This window comes from Chinchilla lanigera, unplaced genomic scaffold (assembly GCF_000276665.1).
Source record: "Chinchilla lanigera isolate Chin_1 unplaced genomic scaffold, ChiLan1.0 scaffold00011, whole genome shotgun sequence".
Taxonomy (NCBI): domain Eukaryota; kingdom Metazoa; phylum Chordata; class Mammalia; order Rodentia; family Chinchillidae; genus Chinchilla; species Chinchilla lanigera.
In genome coordinates, this window is record NW_004955412.1 from 4,415,716 (window position 1) to 4,439,247 (window position 23,532).

General features: G+C 41.9%; 1 protein-coding gene across 1 annotated transcript in view; it reads left to right on the plus strand.

The window, feature by feature from the left end:
- The window catches only part of Arhgap42 (Rho GTPase activating protein 42), a gene marked incomplete at its 5' end in the record, with an annotated part of 234,285 nt that overhangs the window by 48,347 nt on the left and 162,406 nt on the right, over window positions 1–23,532 (plus strand). Inside the window, 1 exon segment of the mRNA XM_005377961.2 lies at window positions 14,588–14,683. Within this exon segment, the coding sequence (XP_005378018.1) occupies window positions 14,588–14,683 (96 nt within the window).

Consider the following 23,532-nt stretch of genomic DNA (forward strand, 5'->3'; position numbering starts at 1 on the left):
GACTTACTCATTGGCTGTGTGCTGTCTAATTAATGCCTGGCATAAATTCTGTGTATCACTTCTATGAAAAGTCCATTATTTGTTGCTACAGTAAAATAGAGACAATATGCTTTCCAAAATGTGGGAAACTCTACAGCCAGACACAGTTGTACAAGTTGACACAACTGGAATTCCTCAGTTCTGTTTGCTAAATAAAAGCCTTCACTGTTCATTCTCTGCAAGCAGTTCGCTAACTGTGTGCAGATCACTGACGTGTGTGCATGTTAGTAACTCAAATAGCAGAGCATCTTCTGTGAATGGGTTCAAGTTTGTATTTCAGTTCTGAGTAAAAGGTTGAGATTTATTATGTTTTCTGATGTATATAATTAATTATCCCCTGATAAGAATGTTATATAGATGATGCATATCTTCTTCAACACCACTTACAGATTTTTATACTGACCATTCCATGTGAATATATTACATAGGCAGTTAATATAATTGCATAAGGTGGATGAAGTTAGGTCTATAAATATGAGTGTTTAAGAAAGACTGTGATAAGTAAAGGAAAAAATATAAATGGTACAGTGAAAGTGAGATTTTTGTTTACTACTCAGCTAATTCCAGTTTTGCTAGAACTGTAAGTTTAAAAGAAACATTCTGAAGTTACTTAGTATGTTAGAGACATGGGTTTGACCTAGAAATGAGAGGCTGTGATTCAGTCCTCATTCTGTTGCTAAGTCGATGAATCCTGGACCTCACTTTCCTTATCTATGAAACTTCTCTAGCACAGTTCCAGTGAGTTAAGGGATATGCCTGTGATTTGATAAGTCATATGTATCTAAGATAGTAGGATGGCTTTAGTAAGTCAGTTTTCTAAATGTGAAGCATGTGAAATGTAAAATAGAACAGAAAAAGTACTAAGGTAGTATATCCCACTTTCAAACTGTAAGGGTACACAATGAAATTTGAAATTTTGACATGCATTTTTCCCCAAATAGTCTCCAGCATTGCTTTAGTGTTTCAGAATGGGCTAGGATGCTAGAAAAATGAAGTCTGAAACTAAGTAGAATAATGAGTTTATTGAAAAAACACACACAAAACCGCCACTTTAAATAGAGAATAATGATCTTTGTGGTCTTTCTCTGCTGGCAGCCCAGGCTCTGCCCAGCTGACAGTGTCCTTTTTTGTTTCTGCTGAGAAGAGTGAGGCACGATGCCAGCACACTTCCATGTGTTGTCCAAGGCAGCAGTTAAGTCCTCTCCTTTCATTTGCCGTTCATTATAAAATATTGTCACGCTGTAAGAGAATGTTACTTATATTGCTATGTGAATATTCTTTATGCCATAGCCATGCTCTTCATATATAGCCATGGTATTACAGGATATAATGCACTTTCTTTTGTTCAAATAAAAACCAATAATGATACAATAGTGAAAACCCAAATATGACATCACAATAAACATAGCAAGTAAAGTTACACTCATGGCCAGGCGTGGTGGTGCATTCCTGTAATCCCAGCACTCGGGAGACTGAGGCAGGAGGATCATTGTGAGTTCGAGACCAGTCTGGGCTATAAAGTGAGCTCAAAGCCAGCCTGCACTGTATAGCGAGACCCTGTCTCAAAAAGACCAAATAAATAAATAAATGAATGAATAAAGTTACACTCGTGTTCTAAGTTTATCACTAAGCTCATCAAAATGTGTTTAGAAAATTTTTGAAGGTTTGTGTATGTGAACTTGTTTCTTGGCTTAATTAAACAGATTTCATATTGGGTTCTGGGAGGGTTTTCCTTAAGGAACGATGGGCTGTGTCTACCTGATGTCAGTACTGAAATGACAGTTTTTTGAAGTTATAATATTAAACTCAGTCATTTAAGGCCATGTAGGTGCTGTATAACTTAATGGTGTATGGTGCTTACCACTACTAGGAAAATGCATTTAAATAAAACAGTAAATTTGTGTCTCAGAATAGAGACGGTTTGACTGTATTGGTGCTATTCCCACTTTGGTTTGAAAGGACTTTGGCTGCATTAAAAATCCTGCCATCATGTAGTAGTGAGTTGTTTTGTGCTTTGGATCCACAGGCCTACTAACCAAAGGCCACAAACCAGCACACATTTATAGTCTTGGAAGGTAATCCCCCTTAAAAATTAAATATTAGCAATAATGATAGTTTAGCTGGATATGGTGGCACATGCCAGTACTTCTAGCACTTGGGAGGCTGAGGTAGGAGGATCACTATGAGTTTGAGGCCAGCCAGGGCTACATAAGAGTGTTCAAGGCCAGCCTATATTATATAGTGAGACTCTGTCTCAAAACAAAAACAAAAACAAAACCTCAAAAATGATGGACTATTTAGTCTTACTGTGTGAAGTGCTATAATTTGCAGGTATGATTTCCTGTGGTTATCATAACTATCCTACGAACTAGAATAGTTGTACAGTTGAATGATGTATTAATGTTATCTCTGTTTTATAGATACTTACAGATACTTGGAGAGCTTAAGCAACTTACCTTATCCATATACCAAACAGTTTAATCAGCAGTCTGACAACAAAATATCTCATCATTGTTCAAAAAGTAAGACCCAATTTTAATCAGGAGATGATACAGGGAAATAGAAACACATTCTAGATCTTCCTGTAGTGATCGATGCTCACGAAACTTTAAAGAAAAGTTTAGCTAAATGGTCACTCCACCAGGCTTGATGAGACCACCAGAATAATTTTTAGAGTACATTTCTTTGAAGGCAGTGCTGAGGTTTGAAGTTACCTATCAAGAGTGTGGGGTGCTTTTGTTAGCAGCCACTGCTTTTTCTGCCCAACTTTAAGATCTTCAATGAAAGCCGTTCCTCCTGGCTCCTCGGATCTCATCTGTTTGATTTAATAGATGATTTGATTTAATTAACACACTCCAGATCTGTTTTCGGTTCCTCACAATACCTTTTATACCTAAGGATAAGTTTGTATCTCGTTCACCTGGCGTCTTGTCTCTAACTGATCTTTAACAGTCTTGGAAAGGCCTTTACTAAATATTCTGAATTCTTGAATTCTGTTTATTTACAGCATCCTCTTGTCAAGGTCCTGCGCTGCATGTAGTAGAGTCTGGAGAGATTCTCTCCCTCCACAGACATATTGTCTAGAGGGATCAGGGGGTGTAGATAGAAGTAAGTAACTTAGTGTATTTTAACAGATGTTCAAAAAAGAGGTAGACTAGAGTAGTGTAATATTTCTCAAATTTTTCTTCAAATACATCTAATACCAGAGTAGGAAAAGTGTACCTTTTTCAGTAGTGTGGGGACACAGCTCAAGCTGGCTGCCTCAATAGAACTATCAGATGCAAGTTAATTTCTGTGAATTCTGATTTGTCTGTAATATTTATTGGCAGGTTAATCTTAATCATTGATTTAACTGGACTAAGAGATTCCTGGTGAGGTGAGGGCATCTCTTGATGAATTCATAACTGAGTGCGCTGTGAGGAAGTGGGTCCTAGTTGGCGGGAGTGACCCTAGGGGTGTGACCTTGGGGACCAGACCAGTCCCTGGCCCCTTCCTCTCTGCTCCTTCCCTGCCCCTGTTTCCCTGTTAGCAGCTTTCCTCCACCGTGTCCGTCCCTCTGATTATGCCTTGGATCCAGCTGACCATGGACTGGAAGTTATTTTGAAGAGCCAAAATAAACTCTCCCTCTTTATTTATGCCAGGTGTTTTGTGTCAGCACTTGAAAGCTGACCAATACAATCAGAGAAAAAAGTAAAAGCAGCATAAAAAATTTGATTCCCTTCTCCCCAGTTTTCAGAGAGAAGTTGTAGCACCAGGAAAATTTGCTAAGAGGATGCATTGCTTTTAGAGTTCTTGGTTCTATAGGGAATGTCATAATTTGGTATCCGTAAGTCAGCAGATAGTTTGGTTTGATTAGAATATTTAGGGTAGCTTTAGGATTAATCTTTAAAGAGGCAAGTTTAAACATTCTTTAAAAGGACTGAAGGAAAATAGTAGTCTGTCAAGACTAGATCTTAATATCCTGATGATATTGTATCCCTTGCAAAGTACAATGCACCGGATCCTGTAGTAGTTCCTTTCTAGTTCAGAGTGGTTTCTTTGGCTGAAAATTTGATTATGCAAATAATCTAAGAGAAAGGGTAATTTAAAAGACATAGAGCAAAAACAACGTGCCTCAGTAGTCCAGTAAATAACAATTAGTGTGATGCTTTGAAAGGAAATTAAAATAGTCAAATAAATGATTTCAAGAAGTCTGTCTGGCATATGCAGGCAAGAAGAGCAGGATGAAAAAAGGAAATGAGTTGTAAGATTTGGCAGTAGGCAGATGTGTAAGATAAAAATGTAAGGTAACAGCGAATCCCTTCCAAAGTTATTGTCTTGAGTAGGTATATTAGGTAATTGAGAAAAATGGGCTGCAACTAAGGCTAGAGCATTGAGACTTTCTCCTAGTGAGTAAAAGTTGTAGCACCAGGATGGTACATTAAGAGGACCCATCGCTTTCTGAACTGGCTAGGAGAGTAAGTTGTAAAAGCTCAGCTAGTAGTGGGAAGTGAAGGATTGCAGGCTAAGGAGGTCATGGGTAGGCAGGTAGATCAGGAAGCCGAGATGAAGCACGGATGGGACAGGGAGATGAGAATGGTAACCTCGTCTGTGTCGGGGAGCTCAGCGTTTCGTAGTTTAAAACAGCATCAAAAGGCCAGGGGATATTTTGGAACATTTTGCTTAGGGCTCAAGCTTCTAAACTTCAGTCTCAACTTAGGGGTTATCCGTGCATAAGTACACAGATGTGACTTAACAAACAGCACAAGTCTTGAGGTGTACCGCGAGGTGGCCGAAGACAAACTCTTCTGTAAGGAAGAGGCAGTCTGTGGGAGAGAAACCTCAGGGGCGGCAGCAGAGGCGAGGCTGTTGAAGCAGGAAGAGAATCCAGAGAAACTGCAGAGTGGTTTATAGCTGTCTCCTGCCGCCCTGAAGTTTTTGTGCATTAAGGCAAGTACAGATGAATATACTGCTGTTCTCAAGAAGTTTAAACTCTAGAACATTATTCAGTTATTTTATGGGATTACAACATACAGTTATGAAATACAATAGTAGAGGTCAAAGGAAATGCACACATTGTGTCTTTTCTCTTTTCTTCTCTTTTTCTTTTCTTTTTTTGAGACAGGCTCTCTCTATAGTTCAGGCTGGCCTTGACCTCACTCAACCTCCCAAGTGCTGGAGATTACAGGCATGTGCCTGTTATGTGAGCTATGTGTTATCCTTACCCTTTGTTTTCAAGCTTTTCCCCAGGGTAGGAAGATGGGTGGTTTATCTTTCGAACTTTCTATTTATAACTTGGGTTGTAGTAATAGCAAAGTCTTTGTGGGTTTTCATTTTTAATTTTTATGGAATTTGTAGTTTTATAGAAACTGTGGATAAAATCTGGCCAAGAGTTGGTTCCTGTTTGTTATTTTTAGGCCAGAATCTTCTGAAAGTGCTTGCCAAACACATATCATTTATAGGGTTATAGACTGTTTGGTCTTCATTAGAGGCTAGCGTCGGTATTTTTTTCACTGAAGCTCTCCTGAAAATAGTAATTTAATACACAAATTAAAGATGGTATGTTTACAATGAAACTGTTTTTTATTCTGTATTTGCCGTCATAATAAATAGTGGTGTAACAGTCAACATTTGTTGAGAAGGTGTTTCAGATTTCTGCGCTGTACAGGTACTGTGCTGAACCAGCTTTGTGTAATACTCACGACAGTCTCTCAAGGGGTCGGCTTCTTTCCAGTGCTCACAAGAGACCTGAGTTTCCACGATCCAGGGTCCTGGGTCTGAATCACAGTGCAGTACGTGGGATTGACCTCCAGGTCTGGGTGACTTTTGTGTACTGTTCATCTGTGACGTGAAAGAACGGTTGATTCTAGTTGAGGAACTTCTTTCCACCTCTGAGAGCCTTCATCACGTGGCGCTTTGTCACTGAAAACTGATATTTCCACTTGGATGTGTCCAGGGCAAGAGGCGGGTGCAGGAGTGATCGTAAATACGTATCTGGTGTAGACATGAGAAGACCGTGTCACACTAGGCTAGCTTGTTCTGTAAGTGTTCTTTATTGTTCATGTCAAACAATCATAATTTTTCTGGCCAATTAGACAAAATCGAATGTAGAAGAGTTGGCGTTTTAAAACTTGGTTGAAGTAAGAGCCATAGAAAATTTGTAACTGACAAGTTCCCATTGTGTTTTTCTTGTATCATGCCACACCCAGCATTCTTTTCCCCTGACTTCTCCCCGTCTAACAATCCAAGCTTTTTAGTTTTGAGAAAACAGTAAAAACATAACTGCAGTTATGACAAACTAAGTCTTATTTGGTGGTTCCTGACATCCTGCTGTGTAATATACTGTGTGGTTTTTTTTTATTATTATTAAATTAAGGCTTGGAGTTATACTCATGTGTGTTGCAGTACTGTAAGCTTTCCGGTTTATCTATAGTGGAATCTTACGACGTTATGAACAGTTCAGTGTTCGTTTATATCTCTGTCTCCTGCCTCCCTGTAGTTTTTGTGCATTAAGGCAAGTACAGATGAATATACAGCTGTTCTCAAGAAGTTTAAACTCTAGAACATTATTCAGTTATTTTACGGGATTAGAACATACACAGTGTGCTGGGTGTGGTGGCACATGCCTGTAATCTCCAGCACTTGGGAGGTTGAGTGAGGTCAAGGCCAGCCTGAACTGTAGTGAGAGCCTGTCTCAAAAAAAAGAAAAGAAAAAGAGAAGAGAAGAGAAGAGAAGAGAAAAGACACAATGTGTGCATTTCCTTTGATCTCTAGTATTGTATTTCATAAGTCTACGTACATTTTCTGCTAGATTCTTCCATCCTAAGCACAGCTAATATTTTCTCATCATGGTCCAATTTACATGGAGTTTTGCTATTTTAAAATTTATACTCCAGGGGAGGGAAGAGTTATGTGTTATCTAAAGGCTGCCACGCCCCTGAGTCTTAGTATTTGTCAGTCTTTGGGATTTGTCTAGCATAGGCCATAAAAGAGCATCGGATTTAGAAAGCAGGACACCTCTGCAGGTTGGAGCGAGCTCTTTGACTATGGCCAAGTTATCACTTAATTTTTCAGAGCCTTAGCAGTCACACCTTTCTATAAGAACTAAGTCTGTAAGAACTTTGAAATAATAAAACATCATACATGTGATTTCTGTCTTTATTGTGCATCTTGAAAGCTTCTCGTAAGTAGTAAAACGTCCTTATTTTGGAAAGAGGATAATTCCTCTCTTTTAAGTGACTTAAAAGCCACATCAGGGACATGGAAATGTGAAGAGAAGAAGGGAGGGTGCGCAGCGTCTGGAAGCTCCAAGCACTTTCCCTATCTTTCAGAAACTGATGGTTTCAGCAGTTCGAGCTCCTACTGCCTAATAGACGTGCTGGATAATTGGGTAATACTCATGGTGGTAGTTTCTCACATTTAATATATTATTTAAAATAATGTGAATGGATTAGATTTACGTGTAATTCAGCTGTAAGTTAGAGAAAGTATGATAGGAGTCACAACACAGAGGAAGGGCTTTTGGGAAGAAACTGGCTTGGGAGAGATCATGAAGAAGGGATCATTCTGACTCCGGCACATGCACTAGGTATAATAACAATAAAAGCATAGGTATGAGACAGTAGACAGTTTGTTTCAGATACTACCCAGTGGCTTAGCTGGGTACAAGATTTGATAGACGTGGTTGACATGTAGGTCCTAGCTGCTGTTTGGGATATCCTGGACACAGTAGCACTGTACCCTTGCTGGAACGTGGTTGCAGTCTTCATGGACCTCTTCTTATTAATTCCTCCAGGAAGTCTTCCTCCACCGTCAGGCAGACTGACTGTGGCTACTTCTCCTCAAGGACTGTGTGCAGAGCAGTATGGCAGCGTGGTGAAGTAGGATTCTGGAGTTGGCTTCCTGGGTTGAAATTCTGCTTCTGCTGTGACGTTGGCTTTTGCTACCTCCAGGAAATTACCCTGTCTACCCTAGATTTTTCATCTGTAAAATGGGAGTGTTGATACCTAGTTCTTATAGATGTTGTAAGGAGGGGTTAACTTCGATGAAATGCTTGAGAAACTATCAGGTGCTAAGTCCTTTTTGTGTTGTTATTAACTTCTGTAGTAAAATTTGTCAATTGCCTTTTGATGTACTTAGTTACCTGCTTCATACCGCTACTGGACTGGGCCCTTTGAGAGGGAAGGATCAGCCTGTTCTCACCTTTGCAGTCGTGTTGGTTGAGACTGTCTGCCTTTTCACGGTAAAGATTATAATTCTACAATGCGTGTGTTTGGACTCAGTGCTCCTGTGAGTCTTGCTTCAATCCAATTCAGGGAAGCTGAATTCCAGGAAGGACAGCCGTGTACCAATGGACTGACTGGTTGTACTTGTTCCCATAAATGTAGCTCATTTCCATATCCACACTGTAAGAGGAGATCCATCAACAGCTTTTAAGTCTGTGTTCAAGAAAAGTTATAATTAAACATTTGCCAGGTGTTTTGTATTCCTCGTATGAAATGAAACTTTACTGTTTCACTAGCATCATCTAATCATGGATCCCATAGGTTAGCTCTTTGATGTGAACATTATTGACTAATTAAAGCGCAGTGTAATGTCTCCTGAGTTGCAGTGTGAAACATGGGGAAGCAGTCTGTTCTTCTTCAGGTTAGAAGAATGGGAGGGACGCGTGTTGTGTGTGGCGCTTGTGGCCTCTTTGCGTGAGTAACATTGCACCAGTTAGTGAGTGTTACTTCTGTGCCTTCACCTTAGGGTGTTACCATGGTGCCTCCAACGGGATTATTTTTCTCGTTTGTCTTTGTGTTTGGGTGAAAATAGACAACTCAGTCTAAATGTGATCCTTTGTTTGGCATAGTCTCTCTTTGTATTTAGGAGAAAATGTTTTTTCTGTTCATTGTGATGCTTTAAAACTGAATGCATTTAATAAATTTAGGTTTTAAAGTCTGTCTCCCTGTTATGATATAAATCAGCTTTTAAAAGGATTTAGAAACAGTACATCTGTTTTAAGCATCTGATTGTCATTTAGAAACTTTAGCTACACAATTGGGGAATAGTGTGCTTCATGAGATTTTATTAATTTATTTTTAGTGTTGGGGATTGAACCCAGGGCTTTGTGCTTGCTAAGAATACACTCTTACACTGAGCTTATACCCCTAGCTCATGTGATTTTTAAATCAGTGAAAGATGTTGAGCTCCCAGCTCAGAATTGCACACTCAGCACAAAATAGAGCCAAGATTAAAGAGTAGGGTAGAGTTCTCATTTTATATGGCTTAACGGTGTTACTGCCAGAAAATGTAAGTTCTTTACCTTGGTGACAATTTTGACCCCATGAGTACCTAGGCATTTGGAAAATGAGAAAATAGAAGATCAGGAACTCTAAAAGTGCTTGAAGTTGACAACATGTCATGTTTCAAACTTCCTTTTTATTCTTGGAATTTCTGTCCGACTGGTTGAGATCCATATTTTCTTTTATAATCTTGTCTCTTCTTCTGTTTCCAAAAGCACGGTGAAAGGGGTATTCGTGTGTTCAGTTCTGTCCAGTGTTGAAATAGACGCTCACCTCTTACGCAGGAACACTGAAGAATAATGCTGTGGTGGCTCGATTGCCTTACAGTACACCAAGAGAAAATTTGAAACGGCTGTCAATAGCCCAGTTTTTTGAGCACCTTTCCCAGGTTATCTGTGGTTAACTGTGCTGCCTTTATGGTTGAACTTTGCTTTTTCCTTTCTTTCTGAGATGTTTGACAGAGAAAGAGCCCGTGTGTTTTGAGTGCTTACTGTGTATGGACGTGCATCACCTGTGTTAACTTTCTCCCCAAGTGACCTTGAAAGGGAGATTCTGTTCCCCTTAGCGGATGAGGGTACTGAGGTGTGTAGACGTTATGGAGCTTAACCAGGAGAAGGTTATAGAACTTACCTGTTACTACACCATGAGTTACTGGTAGAAGAAAGAGTCTAACCTAGATAATCAGCATCTGGAGCTTGTACTTTTTTGATTGTTTTATTGAGAAAGGGTCTCACTCTGCAGTTCAGGCTGGCCTTGAACTCGTTACGTAGCTCGGACTGGACTTGTACCGATCTGAGTGCTAGGATTAGGGGTGTGTGCCGCCAGGCCCCGCTTTGGAGCTTGTAATGTTAAGTGCTTGGCTGTATTGAGCAGGTGGCTTACAAGTGGGCCTTGGCATTCTTGTTGTGATGGAAATTAATAGTACATTACGGAGATCTCTGTGAAAGGACGAAAGTGGCTGCCTTTCTCAGTCAAGGAGGCCATCTGAAGGAAGTAAAGGCTAGAAGGAAATGGCAGTTTACATGAAGAGTTTCCTAAGACAGAACTGCTGAGTACTGTAGCTCATTTGGATTTTGGGGAAGCTCAAAAAGACTCTTGGTGGTGAGCCGGGAGAGAAGGAAGGACAGGCACTGCAGGATTTCTGAGCGTCTTGATCTGCCCTGTCCCTGTCTCAACTCTGCTGCTTCCTCCTCAGATCCAGGATTGAGTCTTCAGGCCCAAATCCAGTAGAACATACACTAAATTTATATTCTGTGTGTAAAATTAATGTTACATAGAGTCTTACTTCATCAGCTTCATCGAGAGTACACACAGATAGGTTATCTTAAAAGGAATCAGCTTTCTTTGTATTCTCATGATGTTTGACATAGGTACTACTTTTCTACCCCTGGTCTACCCCAAAGCTGTACACTTAAATAAATGCATGTTTTCTCATGGTACCTTTCTTTGAAAGGCTGTTCAGCTTCTCTACCTGTGTAAGCTGGGCCAAATGATAATCACTAATGCCATGTATTGAGCTGTCTATTATGTACCAGGTACACACCTCATCTAATCTTCCTAACAATGCTGCAAAATAATTATTAATTTTCTGCTGTATAGATAAGAAAAATGAGCCTCAGGAAGGATGATTGATTGTCAAGGCCTTGTAACTGTTAATTGATGAAGCCTAGTTCTAACAAAGCCCTTCTTTTTCTCATTGACTAATCTTTCCCTAAGGAGGCTCCTTCATCGTTCTTCCTGAAAATCTAAAGCAGACCAGCTCTCTTGGATCGAAGGTGCCCTTTCAGGTACCACATATAGCTGATCCTAGGGTTTTACTCTTTTATGTGAAGACATGTTAATATGACAGCAGCAGACTCTACCAGAGAATGAATTAGTTTTTACACCAAGTTAAAGAAATAGAAACCCACTCCAGGGTATATTTAAAACAACAACAACAAAAATGCAGCCTCTGAAACCTGCGGCTGTGGTCCTCAGAATTGCCTTTGATGAGCTCTTGGATCACAGTGGTATAAAAGGTGGCTTTGGTGGCTGGAGATCTATTTATTCTTCAGCATTCTTTGACAGTTACTTGGGCTTGGGGTTTCCTGTACTGTGTTGGCTACTTTTCTCTCATTGCTGAGACAAAATACTTGACATCTAGAATTAAGGAAGGAAAGGTTTATTTAGCTCACAGTTTGTGGAGGTTTCAGTCTATAATCAGCTGGCTCTAAGGCAGAGAGGCACAGGGCAGTGGGCAACACTTTATGACTGTGGAAAACAGCAAAAGCAACAAGAGCAAAAGGGGAGGAGCAGAAAGTGCAAGCCTCTTTCCCTCCCTTATATTGTATGCAGGCTACTCGCCCCAGGGTAGGTGTGACACTCACACCCATTCTCCTAGTATTGTACCATGAATCACTCACAAACTCTAGAACCTGCCCGATGCCTGCATGAGGCCTTGGGGGACATCCAGACACAAACCATAACCTGTGCTGCAGTAGGTCTCTGAGCAACAATTGAGGCATGAAGCCACAGTTGGCCCACTCAAGAAAAAATTAAGCCAGTATGGTGACACATACCTGAAATTCCAGCACTCAGGGAGGCTTAATACAGTATGGGAGGATGTGGTGGATAGACAGCTGGTGGTCAGTTTATAACCCCCATCTGAAATGAGTCAGCATGGTGCTGGGTGTGGGCAGCCCACCTGAGGACTGTTGCCAGCAGCATAAGAAGCAGAACCAGAGAAGAAGAAATTACTGAGGCTGTTGGGAGCTGGTAGAAGCTGTTGGGAGCCTGTTGGAAGCTGTAGGGAGCTGTTGGTTTTCCTAGAGGAGTTTGTCATGCTGGTTTTCATGATTAACTTGGCTGTCTGGATCATCAGAGGAGCTTGGGACCTCACTGTTGCTGAGGATGGCTGTGGTACCTTTCAGGGGAGTTCTGGTTCTTACTTTGAGCATCGCTTCCTGGCTCCAGTGCAGATCCCTCAGCCTGCTGGCACAGATCCTTCGTCCCGCTGCCTCAGTCTTTCTAGATTCCACCACTGACCTTTGGGCCTTCCCAGCACAGATCCGTGACACAGGCCTGCATGAGACATTGTCATGGGCTCCAGGCCTCCAGCTGGCCTCATGGGAGGTTTTGTTACAAGCTCTAGGTCTTCACCTGAACTCATGCAGGACATTTCCATGAGATCCAGGCCCTCAGCTGGATTCCTTGGCCTTAGCGTGTGGACAGATTTCCTGCACGCTTCTGTGTATGATTCTTTGGGTGACTATTACACTCTTATAAAATATGTGCCTTGTATTATATTGTTCCCCTTGCAGAAGCCCAAACCACAACAGAGGGTCATAAGTTTGAGTCTCATCTGGGCGACGTGGTGACGTAGTGAGACCCTGTCTACAGTAAAAATTTTTAAAACAGTGCTGGGGATGCAGGTCAGTGCCACAAGAAAAAGAGGCAAAACATCATTCTGACACTTGTTAAAATGATGAGAAAGACCTCATGGCGGGGGGAGACTGTCATGATCAGGTGTCAAGATTCTTGCAAGAGAGACAGGCTCAAATCCCAGGACAACAAGAACAAGCAGGGATTTATAGCTAGCCTATGTAGAGCAATTTTAATTGGAATTAGTGGGTAAAAAATGACCAAGAGGAGATATCAGAGGTAGGAAGATTCTTGCTGAAGGCAGGGAAGGAAGTTATGCACAGCAGCTGGGGATTGAGGAATTGGAACACACATTGAGGGCGAGGGATTCTCTGAACTAACTTAGCGGCCTTGCTGGCCCCGGGCCATGCAGACCTACAAGGACGGGACAAGGTGGAGGCTGACCTGAGAGCTGAGAGGCGTCTGACTGCGCTTTGGGCCCTGATAGTGTTTGCAGTTCCTAGTGTGTGAGGTGTGAGCGTGTTGGTATCAGAAGTGAACCCAGGCCGGAGTACACCAGGGAATGGAGTACACACTGAGCTCCAGAAAGCGTGTCTTGTCGCTGGTGTAGACATCGTGGCAGGGTGGGCACGGAAGATCGGAGCAGCTCTGAGAGATGGGACCTTTGGTCTCCCCGGTGGCTGTACTTTGAGGGTTTCATTTGAATTTTAATTTTATTTAACAGATTTAAACAGTGCCAGGCGCTGTTCAAATCCTTTGGAATATTAAACCATGCGATCCTGAAAGCAGTCCTGTGAGGCGTTCATGCCACTGCTACTCTGTTTTTATGTAAGAGCGAGCAGTGGCCCAGAGGAGTTAGGCGATTTGCCCCGTGTCACGCGTGAGCGAGTGCTGGGCGTGGACTCCAGCCAGGCAGGTGGGCTCCGACCGTCCAATTCTGCTCACTGTCAGGCTGCTTCCCGTCTGTTTCCTGCAGCGATTTATGACCCTCCCTTTGGGCAGGGGTTGTTTTGTTTTCTTTGCCCCTAAATAAGAAATAATTCTTTATCTGGGTTAAGTCAGACCTCTGGCCTTGTTTGAACTCAAGTCAAGACTGTTAATCTCCTGTAAATCACAAAGCTGTTGGTAAACACCTTTCAGGTTTTACATATTTACCTTCTAGATCTAAGGCCGTAGTTTGCTAAAACACGCCGTCTGTCTTCCCGCAGTGTGCACAGAACATCGCTGCTGACCCTGTCTCATCAGCAGTTGAATTTGTTCTTCTCCACCAGCAACTTCCATGGCGTTCGTTTTTAAAATAGTGCCCCATTTGTGACTAGTGCTTGGTAATTTCTTGATAAAAGGTTTGGTAAATTGACTTGTAGATAATATATCCTGCCATCAAAATTCCATTTTCTTCTCTTTCATGTCTTCCTCTTCCCTCACCTCCCCTTTTTTCTTTTCCTCACTGTCTCTCTGACTCTGTCTCTCTCTTTTGTCTGTTTCTGTCTCTCTCTCTCTCTCTCTCTTTCTAGCCAGGATCACTTTAGGCTGGCCGTAAACTCACTGTGTAGCCCAGGCTGGCGTGAAACCTGCATTTTCCTGCCTTGCCCCCCACCGCCATGCAGGGACAACGGCTGTGCCACCACTTCCTACTCAAAACTCTGTCTTGGTGTTCCTTTTTTTTTTTCTTTGGTACCGAAATCAAACTCAGGACCTCACACTTGCCAAGCGGGCGCTGTGCCGCTGAGCTATATCCCTGGCCCTTCAAACCTCTTTCTTAAAATGACAAATCCCCTTTGAGCAGAGCAGATAAGTCACTAAAATATTTATTTAGTAGTCTCCTTAAATTCTGTAAAGTCATGTTATGTGGAGATACTTCACTCACTATTCCATGGTACCTCATTTTTAAAGTATTTTTTTTTTCTGTTTTTTGATTGCAGATCTATCTATAGCAGTACAGAAATTTTCCCAGTCCCTACAAGACTTCCAATTCGAATGCATTGGTGATGCCGAAACGGATGACGAAATTAGTATTGGTAAGTACTGTGCACTTCAGCACTCTAAGGTACAGTCTTTGACGTCTGACTTTAGATATGTATTTTATTGAGATCAGATTCCCATACTGAAAAGGTAAGCATTGAAATTATCCTGATTTTAATAAAACTGAGGCTTATTTTGGAATTCTGTGGAAAATAATATTATGAATTGCTTTTAAACTGAAACTGTTGTTTTTTCCACAAGGAAATTGTTTAATCCCTTTTTTAAACCCGAGGCAGCCTTCTGAGGAAACGTGGGTTACGCTGTTTGTCTCTGCATCGAAGTAAATTGTGCATTCACACAAACACGGATGGGCGTCTGCTGTTAAATATGCTCGGTACAGGTATTAGGGATTGTCTTACTTTTTTTCCTGAATACTGATTTCTTTTTAACTTGAACATTTGTTTATTAAAAAATCACATTTAATTAGCCGTGATGTACTGAACTAGCACCCGGCAGGACGCAGGGCGTGACGGGGGACCAGAGGCTGTGTCCGAACCTGTTTGCCTCAGTCGTCTGTCCGTCCGCCCTGGGGAGCGCACAGCCCTTTCCCGGCCACGTGATTTCATTCCTGTGACACGGAGCGCTGAGGGTATGTGGGTTTTATCTGGACCTCAGTTCTTACTGGTTAAACATCAGATTCAGGAAGCATTCGATCCCCCACCTTTAAAGAGCCCTACTTGCCATTTTATGGGTGTGAGATTCATTTGTAGGCCAGACGTGTCACATGTGAGATGTTTCAGAGAAAACATTAAGTGTACCCACTTTCCAGGTATAAAAATACATTACAAGGACTGAGAACACTGATTCCCAACCTGTAGTGTCTGTGTGAAAGGTGAGGTTTAATAATGACGCAGGCCCTGATGCAGCAGGTCTCGGGTGAGAGTCACAGCTCTGCGGTCTCACAGAACTGAGAGTGCCCGCAGTGGCGCTGGCCTGCCGAGCACGCTTGGGCGGCAGGGACCTGTCGTCCTGGTCACACTTCTCCACAGTTGTATTTCTGTCCCTCCTTGCTCTTTCTTTTTTCTCTATAGTTTTCCATTGATGACTCCAGAGTAGCTTTTATTCACTTTGAAGCCTCCGCAGCACGTCTAAACCTTGTTGTGAAAAGAGACAGGGGTGATGACAAGGGCTGTAACCCCAACACTGGGGAGGCCGAGGCAGGAGGAGGACCGCCTGGGCTACATAGCGAGTTCAAGGTCAGCCTGAACCTTGTCTCAAAAACAAAAGAAAACAAAATAAGCAAAAAAGATAAAGACGTAAAAGGAAAGACAAGAAAGGAAAACAAAAGAAAAAAAAGAAAAAGCAAGGCAGTATTTTTCCCCAGGATAGGCAGACTCCGCAGAGAAGGCAAGCCCCTGGGATTTCTCATTCACTGAGAGGCATTGGCTTGCTCCCGTTCGCAAGAGCTGCTCCTGGAGCAGTCTCTGGGCAGAGCGCAGCCCCCGGCAGGCTGTCTCTGCATAGGGAATTTGCAGCAGGCTCGCATCACTCTGGACGCGTTGGCAGGAGCTGGGTCCCTGGCGCTGCGTCCACCTGCTCCACCAGGAGCGTGGGGCCCTCTGCGGGAGCAAGTAATGCCTGGTCTCTGGCACCATGGGCGGCTCCTCCTGCCTCAGGCTGCGAAGGAAAGTAGGCCAGTGAGGAGTCTCTAGGAAGAAGGCAGAGCCCTTGCACATGGACCTCAAGCGGCATGGCTCCTTCCTCTGCCCCCTTAACAGGACGAATGGGAAAGACCAGCGTGACTGGTCGTGCATCATCAACACGTGAGGAAACAGCGTTATTTCGTTGTCTTTTCTCTGTGCTGCCAGGAGTCTAACCCAGGGCCACGCTTGGCCACTGAACTCCATCCCAGCCGCACCTGTTACTTCCTGACATTTGTGTCCTGTCTGTCACCCGACATCACCAGATAGAAGCCTAGGTTACGTCGCTAAGATAGTAGCACGCTCTATTATTTAGAGAAAGAATACTCAAGGACACTATTTATTTTCACCTAGTTATAAAGCTGGACTCCATGAAGGTAGCCGTCAGATCTACTTCTATTTTTTCATCATTCTAGCCTTTGCACTTGTGATAACCCCTCAATTAATTTGTTGAATGAATAACTATATTTTAAATAAACTTTAGTTTTTTTCCACATATTCGTGTCATTTTCTACGAGAATGATTTTAATTATGTGTGAGGCTGGCCCAGCCTGTTATTCCAGGAGAGTGAACTGGCAGTGTATCCCTGAGACCCCTGTGAGGGCCGTGTGGACCGAGAGTCCCCCGGTCAGTCATGCTTGCCTGCCTTAATCACCTTCAGCTCTACACAGACATGTACAAAGTTTCTGCTCTCTTTGCCTTGGCTTTTGGGTACCCCAGTTGCAAGTTCTTTGTCCCTCTGATTCAATGAAAGAGGAATGGAGTGAGCAGGGCTGTGACTCCGACGCTGAATTATAGCCAGACACTTTCAGCCAGAGTAGTCTTGAGACTTCACAGGGGCGTAACTGCGAATTCAGTGACTTAGTGGGAAAGCTGCTTGGTCTCCTCCTTCCTCCCTCCTGCTCAATCCAGGGCCTCCACCCTGAGCTCCATCCCCAGCCCTTTTTCTTTGTACTGCGGCACAGTGGCATGCTAAGTTGCATAGGTGGGGCTCAGACTTGTAATTCTCTTTCTCAGCTTCCAGGGTGCCGGGATCACAGGTGTGCTCCGCCAAGCCTCCCTGCTCTTCTCCTCTAAGGAAGCCCTGTCAGGGCACATGATTCGTGAAATGAAAGCACTGTCAGGCTTTCCCCGTGTAAGGTACCCTACACGTGAATGTGAGCGTAGTTGGAGTACTGTGTCCACTTTCAGAGGGAGAGGATGCAGTGCAGAGTTTGAGTAAAGGAAAAACAGGTAGTGGGAGAGTATTGGTGTAACTTGCTCGTTTGTGCCGGCTGTTCTGGGAGTTTGTTAGGCGTATAAATCGGTGCCTGTTGGTGACTCTTCCCTGGTGTTCAGCAGTTCCCTTCTGCCCACACCCTTCTGGCCCAGTGCATGCTGGTTTGTTTGTTTGCTTTTTGGTTTTGTCTTGTTTTGATTTATGTGCCAGTAAGCCACTGTAGTCGGGGAAGGAAGCAAAATGGGACTCGTTGTTCAGGACCCAGTGGGGAATCCCTGAGGCCCAAGAGCAGGCCTGGCTGGTTGCAGGACTGAGGTCCAGAGCCAGGCAGCAGGCTGCCCTCTGCTTTTAGAGCAACAAGGGACTTCCATCCAAGGCAACAGGGGACGTTTCTCCGCCCTTCCCTAAGGACAGTAAACTTCAGGTGAGCCTTCGCCTGCTCACGTTCTTCTGTGCAGTGCAGGGTGGAGCGAGCCGGAGCAGCCTGTCGGGTCCACCCAGCTCCCACCGTGTCTCTCGCTGCCTGCTTTTACACTGCTTTGAGTTTTGAGTAGAGTCAGGACACCGTTAGACGCTTGGGCTTTGGGAGTCGGTGATGGAGGGGCAGGGGAGTAGTCACAAAGGGACACAAGTTTCAGCCATTCTCTGGATAATATATTTACAGGGGTAGACTAGATACAGAATGTTTGATTATTTAACTACAACTACATGGCAATATGCGTGTCAGTGCAAAAATGCAATACCATTGCATCAGCTCTGGAATACGTTCATGCATGGGAATTGATAACGCTCCAGCATGAATCATGGACACAGCCTTAAGCCTTCCTCACAGGTAATAAAAGGCTATCTGTACAGAAGATAAAATGCTCTTCTGCTGAAAACACTGTTTACAGTAGTTCAGTTTAAATGTCAGAAATTTCAAAGATACTGCAAATCTGCTGTGAGACAAGTTTTTCCGCTAGGTTAATTAAAAACTTTAGAGTATAAAATAACGAAGGCTGTACATCTGGGTACATGACTTCAGAGTTATGTCTGCCCCAAAGCTGGAGCATGTACATGTAGCTTACTCCACGTTGTTTCTCCTGAAGTGCCTATGATTTGAAATCACTGTGAAGTCCCTGTCTTAATCTCAATTTTGAAAAATTCAGATATTGTTAGTCAAGCTGAGCTATTGCCAATAAAAATATTAGTCATGAATATAGAGCAAAGTTTATTCATTCTGTGTGATCTTGGAAACCACTGTAAAGTCCATTCGCAGTTGTACGTAAACAGCTCGGTCAGCAGGGCTGTGTGACTGCTAGGGTAACTCTCAGGAATGTCTCAGACTATGTGAGCTTTGTACTCAAGAGATTAAACATTTACCAAGAAGGAGAGGCAGTTTGCTAGTAAATATTTTGGGTGGGGACTTCATTGCTTTAGACACACCTAAATAGAACATTCTTGTGGTGGAGAAAGACAGCAAACTACCACTTGTGGACCAAAGTTATAGTTCCAGACTCTTAGTAGATAAATGAGGCGGTCAATTCGGTAATTCAGATCAAAATATATTTTGTAATATTCACCCAGCTGTTTCTGACCTAACTGGTGTATTCCTGTTCCAGTGTTTACTTTTGAACACAAATACGTAGACATAGCAGCCAGGATGGTTATGCTGGATAGTTGTGTAGAATGAAGAGCATGTTGCACTTTCCAAAATAAACCTGTGGAAATGTATGTTCATGTTACGTATGTATATATGTACAGTTTGATGACAGAGTCAGCTTGAAGCCGAGCCAAGTTTTACATCTTGCGTTGACTGGGTACTTTCTAGATGTTTGATTCTTTCCTGTTCTGTCTAGGAGCCTATGCTGAAAGGCGAGGCTGTAGGAGTTGACTTTGAAGTAATGAGAGTTTAAGGCTCAGACACTTTATTGTGTCTTTCTGAACCAGCAGTGGTTTGTCTGGGTGCAAAGATGTGTCATTTTACTACCTCTTTGAAGCTGGATGGACATCACTGGGATATCCTCGTAAAAGTGACTGTCCTGTGAATGTGACGTCATGTTGGCACGCACCTAGAAGCTTGACGTGATCTTTGTGCTTGCTCTGAGCATGTCAAGTGAAGAGGTTTTCCAGTGGAGTCGTCAGGAATGTTGTAGTTCTTGCTTCGAGGAATTAGAGTGGGGCAAGTGCGTAGCCAAGTAAATCTACTCCCTTTGAAGATGCATCTGCTAGGACATATGGAGAAGTATTTGATCCTGTTTTCCAAATGATAAGAATATAATCCGCAGTGGAATTATGGCCAACTCTGCTGTGTGTGTTTGAAGAGATCCCTTCAAACGCTTGGAGAGATAGTCAAGTGGTTTCCAGATTAAAAACGACTGGTATAAGCCCAGAAAAGGCACTTAAAAGATCATCAGTAATCTTAGTTAAAAAGGTTGTATTTTCAGCTGAAGTTAATACAGTTAAACCGTTAAATTACTTTAAAAACCTTCTTTGAAGATTTTCTTCAAAATTAGGTTGCTCTTCGTATTTGTCTAATGACATTAGGATGCGTGTAATGGAGCTGTTTGTGGCCGTGAAACTGTTCTTGGATGTCTTTGGGAAAAATTTGTAAACCAAGGACAATAGTGTAGTATTTTCAACCACAACTGAACTCTTCAAGAAGAGGCCTGTAATATTTTATTAAATTCAAGGAAACAAATTACGTATTCATTTTCTGAATCAAAAGAAAATTCCTCAGTTTTACCAACTGTCATTACAATTCACTTAAATGTGGCTCTGTAAATCAGGAAGTCCTTTATTGAGGTAAGACATTGCCAAATGCCGAAATTGTTGATATAAATAACATTTCTTTTGAACTTTGCAGAGGAAGCATGTTTTACTTTCTGACAGCTCTCAGAGGGACAATTGGATTATTGTTTTCCATTTGTTTTTTACCACCCTTATTTTTGCATACACATAGAAACCGCCCACAGCGAAGGATTAAAACAGCTGGGGAGGTTGAGCACGCTAGGTGTTGTTCCTCTCTTAACAAATCTTCCTGTTTGAAAAGGATGTGTTCATTGTGCCGTCTCTATTTTAAAGATTATTTAATTGAATTTGAAATTCAGAAGGTTTTTAAAAATTATTTTCAGGCTTTGACTGAAAACAGTTACATGAGAAAACGTCAGACAACAAGCTTGAAAGGACTTGTCGTCTACCTTACAGATAAGAGATGAGTCTCCTGAGACTTCTTTTCCTTTGTGGGTGGGAAGTTGAGGAAAGGCCTTTTTCCTTTGTGATTTTGTTTTAGGCAGTAAAACGTTGTTCAGTCTTTTTCCACAGAGGGCTCAGTCTGTCTCCTCTTGTGAACTATGTGCTTTTTGAGTCGGAAAGTAACTTTTACTCATATTCCTATCCTTGGATTGTACTTTAGAGCTTTCGTTAAGTGAGGTTTAATAAATGTTTGTTGAGTGAGTAGACTCCTGCAAAACCCATGAGCATGTTACAGAAACAAATCAGTTTAAGGTGCATAAACAGAATTTTAGAGACATTAAAAATAAGGCACTATGTGTATTCATTTAGCTAGGTCTAGCATGGTTCTTTTCAACCTGGTAATAAACTAAATTTTGAAAACTAGTTTACATTTTTACGAATACACACAAGCATACACACATACATAATTTTGGCATGTATGAGTGTAAAAGTGTATAGAAATATTTGAGTTGCCTAACGTTTTAAAATAGTAAATTTCAAGCTAGAATAATTTTTTTTTTCTGTTTCTTAATTCATTTAATATTTATTGGCTGCATTTTCTGTTTTAAGCACTGTGTATCTCCCTGGGGCACAGTGAGAACGTTGTCAAATCTTTAGCTCTCATGGAGAATATAGACTAAAAGATAAGGTGGTGACAATATCTTTTTTTTTAGGATAACATAACTTAGTAAAAGGGCTTATTTCAGGATAGGTAGATAAGGAGTGAAAGAAATTTTATCTATGGTTAGTGATTTTGCAATAGCTCAAAAGTAATTTCAACCAAAAAAATTAGGCAACGAGATAACTATCGTGGCCTAATATAACTTGGGATATAATAACAGTCCACATTATTTGCAGATTCTCCTGTTTATTAACTCATTACTCAAGTTTATTGATAACCTCAAAATCAGCACTCCCGGTTCTTCCTTGGACATGCGCAGCCGGGTGAAAAAGTTGAGTGGCCCGACCTCCCCTCTCTTGACTGTGTAAAGCAGTGTGGCAGCCATGACTTAGGGAAGACTAGTAAGAGGCCTGCGGTTGGCTCTTCTGCAGAAACTCTGTGCTAAAACAAAAGCACTACTGTTTACAGTCAGAAACCTGCTTTGCAGCTTTCTCCTGCCACTCTTTTAAACCTGCCTGTGCTTGTTTTCCTGTCTGTAAAGCTCGTTTATTTGATAAGTACAGTAGTCAAGTGCCAACCAGGTCTAAAATACCATCAGTGGCTTAGGTAATTTATATTTGTTTGTGTTTTCATTGGGGAGACAACGTTAACCAGCCAGTTACAATCAAGTTACCGTTGTGTTGCATGTATTAAATGCAGTGGCAGCAAATGCGTGCTGTGGGGAGGACCTGCTCAAGACAGACTAGGCCTGGGGGAGTTGGTGGGAAGTTGAGGAAAGGCCTTTATTGAAGTGAGGCTTAAATGAGGCATCTAGAAGTATTAGGTGGGTGTGGGGGTGTTTGTAAATCTCAGGAAGGGATGAATGAAGCTGAGGGGCTGAAAGGAGATAGTTAAAGAGAAATGCCATGTGAAAGATCTGGGCAGATAGACAAAGGGAGTTTTAACCTGAAGATACTGAGAAGCTATTGAAGGCTTTAATCAAGAGAAGCTTAATTTGGCAGTCTTACAGAAGAATGAATGCTGCTGTGCATACGCTTTTCTTAAAATTTTGTTTTCTTTTTTTTTTTGGCGGGGAGGCATTTCTCTGGTTTGTGTCCAAGAGAAATTGGGTATGGGCAGTCTAACTTTAATATAAGCTATGGATACCTGTCTTCTTTTTATATAGTTCATTACCCACAGAACTGTAGGTAGGACTTCTCATTTATTGTGCATATGACTAGAACGGTTTTAGTAACCTGAAATCATATGATTGGCTTCTAATTTCATAATTTTTTTTTCTAATGGCAAAACATACTTAATTGCGTATTGGTACATATCAGGCAGTAGAAGAATAAACAGTCGTCTGTGTAGCTGTTATGCGGATAGTTTGTAATTTGGTTGAGTAAAGGTCCATGGCAATGGATGTGTCCCTTCTCAGATTCAACATACTGGCCTATTTTATTGGCATTTTCCTAGTTTGCTTTGTGTGGTTGATTCCACCCCCGTTGAGTAGAAGGAAATTCTGCATGAGTTTTGAAAACAGCTTTCAAAGATAGTATTGTGCCACAGTTGTTTGCTTGGTGTGGAGTAGCTGCTATCTTCCTATGCGGGGCTGCATTTCTGCAGTTCAAGAATCATTGTCTTCCCATCTTTATGAACATGTAGGAGTGAGAAGGTAGGGGGTGCTGTGAACTACTGTTTATAAATGTTCAAAAATGATCACTTAGAAATGCTACCCTGATTCCTAGAATGTCAAATTCAGCTTTTCAGAGTGTAAAGAGAACTTGGTGACTCTGAGATCTAACAGTGTTGTTTTCCTGCAGATCTAAGGGGTGGCATGATTTTTGGAAGTCAGTGGATAACCTTGACCACCTGGCTCCTAGGTGATGAACTTCGAATCTTAGTTTACCTATTTATTCATTCAGTAAATACTTAGCAAGGGCCTATCATTTGTCAGATATTTTGCTGGATATAAAACAGGAAGTAAAAAGATCCCTGGCTGAACAAGGTTTGCGTTCCTGTCAGAGGCATTAGATAATAAAACACGTAAGTTCATATTATAGAAGCTTAGACTATAACTGCTATGGATATATAAAATCTGTTAATATTCTATGTTTCTAATGCATAAACACCTGCAATCAAGATGGTGGTATAAGAGCAGACTGTCCCTAA